The 8418-nt window shown below is 43.4% G+C and overlaps 1 protein-coding gene across 1 annotated transcript; it reads right to left on the bottom strand.

Moving 5' to 3' along the window:
- On the bottom strand, positions 1-5595 carry LOC136370691 (guanylin-like). The gene is made up of 3 exons (XM_066334217.1): positions 5065-5595; positions 1788-1977; positions 1-912 (listed from the first exon to the last, which is right to left on the bottom strand). Exons 1-3 carry the CDS (start codon positions 5137-5139, stop codon positions 848-850), a joined length of 330 nt encoding a protein of 109 aa, XP_066190314.1. The 5' UTR covers positions 5140-5595; the 3' UTR covers positions 1-847.
- Between the last annotated feature and the right edge of the window lie 2823 nt (positions 5596-8418).

Here is an 8418-nt window from a genome sequence, read left to right as displayed (position 1 = left end):
TCAGAATTATTATTAGTTTTTATTGCTTGTATAGCACATAAACACAGGCAGATCATTTCTTCACAATCGTGCCACCAATAAATAAAACAGGCAATGCTTTCATTTCAGTGTGATTTTAGCACTGCACTTTGGAATTCTTTTCTCTCAAAGACCGTTTAAAGAACCTTGATATCCAGCCAAGGAAGAAGTGTTCCTGTGCTCCTCTATACCCATTCCCTAAATCAACAACAATCAGTACAAGGAACAATCTGATTTCTGGCTGTCAGAATGTTCCTAAACACCAGGAATTCATCTCAAGTTATTTGTTACAGTTCTGCTACACACTCAAAGGTGTCACCTGCAGACAGGTGGGAGGGAAAGGGATCCAACACACTGGGAAGGAGAGACGGGGAAAGGGAATAACCCAGTGATGTTGTGTGTAGTAGAGGCTAAATCACAGGCAGATATTAATGATTAGATACTACTTATTGGACATTAAACCTTAGATATTAAATATTAGCTATTAAAAAGGCTGCAGGGTATGCTGAATTTCACCTAGCTTGTTCAAATCCAGGCAAAATACTGGGAAATGAAACATGAGGCATTTCCATTCCAGTGTCACAGAACTTCTGCAGCACCTCCACCTCTCAGAGAAGTCTAAACCTCCTTGATGGAAGAACTGCTCTGGTAGTGGGACTTGATCCAGGTGCTGCAAGGGTGCAGGGATGTCCCCATGAGCTGGCAGCTCCAGTTTGGCTGGAGTGGGAGATGAAGCCTGGGAATATTGATTGGTGAAAGCACATGATCTTGTCACAGGAATGCAAAAACTTCCCAGCTGGACATGTCTTGTGTGAGTTTTTCCACCTTCTCAGAAGCAGCCGGCACAGGCAGCATTGGCACAGATCTCACACAGGTCATCCTCGGCAGCCAGGCCTGTCCAGAAGAAAGGAGGGATTCAGTCAGATGCCAGGAGGGCAGAGCCACCTATCAAAGCATTTGGAGACTCCTTTGCAATCCTATTTTATCATTTGAAAGATCCTTGTAGGTAATACTGCTCTAAGAAAATAAGCTCATGCTAAAATCTGGCTTTGAAGGAATGAAATCAAACCTGAATACATTGGGAAGCAATGGCAATATGTGGAAGCAAGAGGACAACAGGACATGGCAGCATTTTGTCCTAAAGCGTCCCTTGTACTGGACAGTAGATAAATGCAATATAATAACTTAAAAATGCAAACAATGCAGCAGCAGCCCATGGCAGAGGGACTTTGGACAAGGAGGAATGGCTTAAGCTAGAGAAGGGTAGATCTAGATGAGATACTGGGAGGAAATTCCTCTCTGTAAAGGAGGTGAGGCCATGGCACAGGTTGCCCAGGGCAGCTGTGTCTGCCCCTGGATCCATGGAAGTGTCCAAGGCCAAGTTGGATGGGGCTTGGAACAGCCTGGGATAGTGGAAGGTGTCCCTGCCCATGGCAGGGGGTGGAATGAGATGAGTTTTAAGGTCCCCCCAACCAAACCACTCAGTGATTCCATTATTCTACTTGGATGAACTTTTCCATGGTCACAGCAGTGGACAGTGCCCAGAGAACAGTTCAGCTCAGCACTGCAGGAATTTTCCTTAGGAGGTTAATGGAGCCCAACCTTTGCAGGAGAAAAGGCAGAAGAAAGGCAGCACAAAGGCAGTGCAAACCCTCCCAGCTGCCTAGAAATGACACAGAAGTGATTCCATGGCTTTGCCTCCTGCTTCTGGAATGTTTAAGGTTGAAAAGTGTGGTAAAAATGAAAACTACAAAATATGAACGACTTACTCAGCCTCCTAAAAATCAGGGGTGCATCTTCCCTCTTGCACACAGGCCGGAATTCCTCAGGAAGGTGTTTCTCTTGGCATGGGGAATAGCTGGCCATGGGAACCATCATGCGAGGGTTGATGTGTCTGTTCCCATCCATGAGCTCCTTCAGCTTCCTCACGGACTCCAGAGGGAATTTCAAGTCTCCATCCTGTGCAGAATCAGAAAAAAAGAGGTGTCAGGAAATCAGGCTTTTGGCAAATCCATTGCATTTCAACCAAGAGCTCTCCCAAAAAATATAACAGAGGGAAAAGATGGTGTTGAAAGAAAGCCCAGATAAAACCTGTGCTGAATGAAGGCAGTGGACAGAGAGAGAATTCAGGCCTGGCTCATCCCCATGAGACATATCCATAAAATCTGGGATAGGAAGATCCAGGCTGGGCATCTTCAGCCTAGAAAAGAGATGACTGAACAATGTCATAGAATCTGGAATGGGTTGGGTTGGAAGGGACCATAAAAGCTCTTCTCATTCCACCTCCTGCCAAGGGCAGGGACACCTTCCACTAGACCAGGTTGCTCCAAGCTCCATTCAGCACGTCCAGGGATATGCAGTAAAGATCTAAAAAATCATAACTTGAATAGGGGTCAATGGAAATTTATTTGGTTCACCCTTTCTCCTAACACAGCAGTGGAAGTGTCAGGTGTTGGCCATGACCTGGCAGGGTGAGACCATACGAAAGCGGCTCTTTTTTCACACCACTCATTGTTGAGGGCTTAAACCCTTCACCCCAAGACATTGTGGAAAGTTTCCACTAATTTAGAATCACAGAATCTCTTGAGTTGGAAGAGACCCACAGGGATCATTGACTCCAGCTCCTGACCCTGCACAGACACCCAACAATCCCACCTTGTGCCAATTTAAGACTTGTCCACAAATTAGTGAAAAACACGTTTTTAGAAACATAAATATGACACTTCTGACTCAAAGCTCACACCAGAAACTTAAGAAAGCTGGGATAGGACTCTGAGAAATATTATTCTGGGTTTTAGTTGCTTCTCCCTGTGCATTGGTTAAGGGTCACTCCCTCAGTTTTAAGGGATTTCACCTTTTTGAGGTCATAAATTTGAGTTGCAGGTGTTGCAGCTGTTTAACTAAATGCACAAGGTCTGTACACATCTGCAGATAATCAGAGTTTGGCCTAGAAGACAAATAAGCATTTTCAAACTGATTTTTATCTGCTGTTTTAATATGGTTTCATGGCCAACATGTAGTCAGTAAGGTGATGTAGGAGGTTCCGGTTCAGTGGCAGGGTTTAGAATGAGATGAACTTGAATGTCCATTCCAGCCCAAATCATTCTGGGATTCTGGAATCAAGTAACTGTTCCTCATCCAAAGAAATAAAATTCAGTGACTCTGATACAGCACAGGACCAAATATTAGCATTTGTTTCACATCCCCATGAGTCCAGTGGGGAATGGTGTAAGATAAGTGGAGAGAAGATTTGCTTCTGACTGGGAGTTTGGAGTGTTTTTTTACAGAATCACATTATTTTGGTGTTAAAGGTTTAAAAAACCCAATTATATACACTTTGGATATGTATTTGCTTAACTAAGTCAAATTCTTTTCTCTTGCAATCAGTTTATGATCTTATTCAGGTTAATTTATCAGTCGAACACAATGATCTTAAAGATCTTTTCTGACCTTAATGATCTATAAAGGTTAATCAGGAACTGGCACCAGCTGCCCATGGGAGTGGTAGAGTCACCAGCCCTGGAATTGTTCCAAAAAACATGTGGATGTGGCACCTGGGGACATGGTGGATCTTCTGTCCTGGATCTTAATGATCTTAAAGGGCCTTCCCAACCTAAAAGTCTTTCTGATTCTGCCCTGCCTGCCTATGAAAAATTCACTTTTCCTATAAAGACAGCTCTAGATTCAGGTGTTGGTCACACAACTGAGAAGAAAAACTCATAGGACTAAAAAAAGAGAGGATTTCCAGAGGCTCAATTTCAGAGAAACCAGGAACTGGGAATAAACCCTGAGATCTACAGGTCCTGGGGACAAAAATGAACAAAGGAACAGCGAAATACAGACAAAACCCTGCCACCTCAAGTAAGAAAGATGTATTGGAGAGAGCTAAATTTGACATACTATGAGACAAGGAAGGGAAATTTTGGGAACAGTTTCAGCAAGGAAGAGTGGAAGCCAACTTTGTACAGTGAAGAATCAGAGTCAGTCAGACCTTCAAGACCCCAAGTGAAAGAAGTGCAATGCACTCGGAGTTCACAGCAAGTACAGTGGGGAAAACACAGATTTAATGATTAATGAGAGAAGAATTCTAGCTCAAACTCCAGAGATGCACTTCCTACTCTGTTATGCAATCTAGAAGCAGCCATTCTCATTTATTAATTTTTTTATGGCTACAAGTGGAAAACTAGCTGTTTGGTGCACTGTAAATGTTGAAGAATGGTTTGAGAGAAAGCTGCCAGCTCTGGATATCTCTGTCATCCAAAGGACAGAAAAGAGTATAGTCCAGGACACAAAGATACCTTATCACTAGAAACCTGCTGCGCACACATAAAGAGAGTCAATAATTGTTTAACAAGTATTAGTTTTCCTGGCCCCCAGAGGAAGTTGTTTGCATTGCAATCAGACTGAAATCTACACTATCTCTCAGGATGAGTGCAGAGAGCTCCAAAGCTTTGCCAAAAACAGACCAGGGCCTTGAAGTACCTTCTTAACCTTTTCCATGTTGCATGGAATATCGGTCATAGGTGCTGTGTACTTGTAAAATTTCACAGAGGCTCCTCTAATCACTTCTCTGCCTATTAATATTTAATTGGATCCAGCTAAGCTCTTCTTTGACCTTTTTTTTAAGACTTTATCCCATAAACTCACAGATTATTTCCCCAAAGAATTTCCTGCCTAGAACCAGGTAACACAAGACAATTTCTCCTGTGTCACACCTTGTTTGCATTACTCTCTAAAGTCAGCACCATCACCGCATGTGGCTTTAGGTCTAGGAGAACCAGGCATGAAACACCTCAGTCCCCAAGGGATTTCAGAGCAGAGATATGACTGGAGAAGGTCAATAAACAGCAGCAGCATTTAGTGATACCTGAAGTGTTTTACAGAACACCCAGAGCACAGGGAGATGCAGGTGGAAATCAAGGCAGAGCAAAGCAAAAATTCAGGTTGATTAATTTAGTTCAAGATTCCTGCTGCAGCCAGAAGTTTAAAAAATGTCAGCACTTTGTTGAATTTGTAATACCAACAAATGAAAGATAAAAAACTCACCTGAACATAGACTGCCTGGGAGACGTGCACCAGGACAAGGACTGCCAGGACTATCCCAGAAAGAAAGCTTTTCATAGTGCCTGCAAAGCCAAGCCTCTCCTGACCTGGACAGATTTTATTTCCTCTGCCTTTGGCTTTTCTCTGCCTTTTTTGTCTCTCTCAGACTTTCTCTCTTCTCCTGAGCTCTCAGACTGCCCAACAGTCAGAGATTTATAAAGACTCCACACAGCATTAGGTTGGTAATCCATTAATCCAAACCTTTTATTGACATATCATAAACCCTGAGGGGACTCTCAGTTATCTGCTCAGTAGCACAGATGGTCAGTCACACCCAGGCAGATCCTGGGATTTACAAGTTGCTCCCACTTTGAGACACTGGCCATGACACGGGCGAGCAAAGCATTCCAAACTGCAGTAAAAAAATGGTGGGAATTAAGTTCGGGCAAGTCCTGAAAGTCCCCATAATTCTGGCCACTTTCTGCAGAGCTGGGGTGTAAAAAAAGAAGTTTGGAAGAAGATAGAAAAAAACAAATCCAGTCAGTTGCCTATTCTGGGAGTTCCAGGAACTGAGAGTGTAATCACAGAATCATGGAATTGTTAAAGCTGGAGAAGCCCTCTAAGATCATTGAGTCCAGCCATCAACCCAGGACCTGGTGGTAGGTTGTTCACCTTTAACCTTGTCCCCAAATGCCACATTCATACATTTTTTAACATTTCCAGGAATAGTAACTCCACCACTGGCCTGGGCAGCCCCTTTCAATGCCTGACCACCTTTTCCACAAAGACATTTTCCCAACATTCAACCTAAAGTTCCCCTGGCACAAATTCAGGGCATTTCCCCTGGACCTGTCCCTTGTGACCCCACTCCTGTCAGGGGTTTGGAGAGACCTTAATGACCAAGGCAGAGAACCCCAGCCTGTGCCTGCACATGCCCAGCTATAAAATGTCATCTCTGCTCTTTGCTTCCCCTAATTAAAACAAATGTGTTAAAAGGTAGGAGGGTGTTATTAAGGGCACAGGCTGCCAGGAATCAAATCCATTTCTCCATTACTTCTATGCTTATATATGGAAACACGGGAAAGCCACACGGATGGAGAAGGAGCAACATGCCTCAGGCTGATTCTTACATCAAGCTCATGTCCTCAAATCCATAAATGATTTCTGAAATTTTGTGGGCTTGGATTAACACAGACACAAGGAAAACAAAGGTCCTGATCCTAGCAGAACAGGAAGGGGGCAATAATCACCCAGTGAGCATCTTCTTTAAATCTCAGCAATGTTTTATGCCCCAAAGGCTCCAGTTCTTGCTGTAACGGTGAAAATCATACTTTCTGCTTGGAGTAAAATTCGAGAATCCAAAGCAGCCAAGTCCCCAGTCAGGGGGCTTGGAGGGAGGGAATGGGACTTTTCTGATTTAGTATGACACAAGAATTACTGTAAGTTGAAGCTGAGCTGGCAATGCAGAGTGTGAGCTGACAGACTTTGCTTCTCTCCTCTCCACCAGTCTCATCCAGAAAATTTAAACCTCTGCAAGGGTCTTTATTCCAACAGAACAAGCCTGTTTCCTCTCCTGTCATGATTTCTTTGCTTTCTGCTGCCCTGGCCAGCAGCCAACACATTTGCAACTCCATAACAGCTCAAACCTCTGCCCTTAATTACTTTAATGTGGGTCAAGGGTGGAACAGCAAAGGACAGAGCAAAAATCTCCTCTGAGAACATTTCCCTTGGGAATTTTTGCAACCATTTTCTTCTCCAAAACCTGGTTTATCCTTAACCCTTTAAGCCCTGACTACAGCTTGGTGGAAACAAAACAACAGATTAGAGGCACTGAGGGAACCAGAGAACTGTTAAGATTGAAAATAAGCAACAAGATTATCAAGTCCAACCTTGGAGAGAACCCCAAAGAGATGGACAGGCAGTTTTGCAGAGGTGTCACAAGAACACTGAACCAACAGACCTGGACAGATTTGTAGCCATGGTTCTATGTCCGGTGAGGCATGGTGTGCCTCAGGGCCCTGCCTTGGACCAGTGCTCTTTAATACCTTGTCAAAGACACAGTGAGGTGGAGCACACCCTTAGCCTGTTGGCAGGTGTCAGGAAGCTGAGTGGGACTGGTGATGCACCCAAAAGATGGGGCCTACCCAGAGGACCTGACCAAGCTTCAAAAGTGGGCCCATGGGAATTTCATGAGGTCCTGCACATGAGTTGGGAAAACCCCTGGTCTCAATCCAGGCTGAGAATGGAGGGCTTGATAGCAAGGCTTGGGGTAGAAGAAGGATAAGAGAGGGACAAATTCACTTCTGGACTGATACTGAAGTTGCCACAAGCCCTGTACAAGACCTTGCATTTGGCCACCTAAATACTTCTGAGGTTCCCATGGGCCTACTTATGGAACTTGTCCAAGTCTCCCTGAATTGCATCCTGTCTCCCAGGTGTGTCACCTGCACTGCTCAGCTCCAGGTTGTGGGCCAACATGCTGAAGGTGCCCTCAACCCCACTGTCTGTGTCGGTGATGGAGACATTAAAAAGCACTGCTCCCATTATGGACCCCAAGGAGCACTCCTTTGTCTCTGAGCTCCATCTGAGCCTTTCACCACTACCCTGTATGTGGCCATCCAACCGACTCCTAATCCCCTGAGCAATCCATCCATGAAATTTGAGTTATTCCAAATGTCATGGTTTTACATTTGCTAAATTTTGTTTATTAATTGGGAGATAGGATTTTGGGAGAAAAAGGTGAAACAGGTATAATTTAAAAGTAAAAACAGATAGATTTTATTAACATATACTAAAGAAAAAAAAAGTGAGAGAGAGAGAGAAAAAAATGAGACATTCAAAGACTTTCCCCTCTCCTTAAACTGCTCACTTTCCCACTCAACACAGAGAGAGAACTATGATTTTCAGTTAATTGCCACTATTTAAACATGATTTTACATTACTTTGGGGGAGGAGCCTCTCTAGAGTTATGGAGAACATGCTACAAGAAAAGGTCTGGTGGTTTTCAAGGCCACAGATTTGCAACCGCCCGGAATTTTTGCAAATTTTGTGCAACATAACAAAATGTACCCATACAACAGTTTCTTAAGCTGCTTATGGGTTTTTGCATGTTTGGGGTATTATTTTAAGAATGCTTTTTTAGTACAAAACAGCTTTAAAATTGCTTCTATCTCAAAAGAAATAGAGACTTCTTTATTCTTTCCCAGGAGACAGGGACATACTCTATTCAAAATTCTCAATTAAAATTGATGCATATCAATATACACAACTCTTTGGCTAGAACTTGCATTCCCTTAATCAACATTAGAATATTACAAAAACAGTCCATTTCTTCATACTTCACATCGAAAGAAATCC

Source organism: Sylvia atricapilla, chromosome 22 (assembly GCF_009819655.1).
Source record: "Sylvia atricapilla isolate bSylAtr1 chromosome 22, bSylAtr1.pri, whole genome shotgun sequence".
In the NCBI taxonomy this organism is placed as follows: domain Eukaryota; kingdom Metazoa; phylum Chordata; class Aves; order Passeriformes; family Sylviidae; genus Sylvia; species Sylvia atricapilla.
The sequence above is the reverse complement of the archived record's forward strand: the minus strand, read 5'-3'. Positions and strand labels throughout refer to the sequence as shown.

Coding starts and splice junctions, on each gene's coding strand:
- LOC136370691 (XM_066334217.1), bottom strand. CDS start 5,139: ATGAAAAGCTTTCTTTCTGGGATAGTCCTGGCAGTCCTTGTCCTGGTG. Junction 1,978..5,064: donor CCCAGGCAGTCTATGTTCAG/GTGAGTTTTTTA, acceptor GATTCTGCACAG/GATGGAGACTTGAAATTCCC. Junction 913..1,787: donor CCTGATTTTTAGGAGGCTGA/GTAAGTCGTTCA, acceptor TCTTCTGGACAG/GCCTGGCTGCCGAGGATGAC.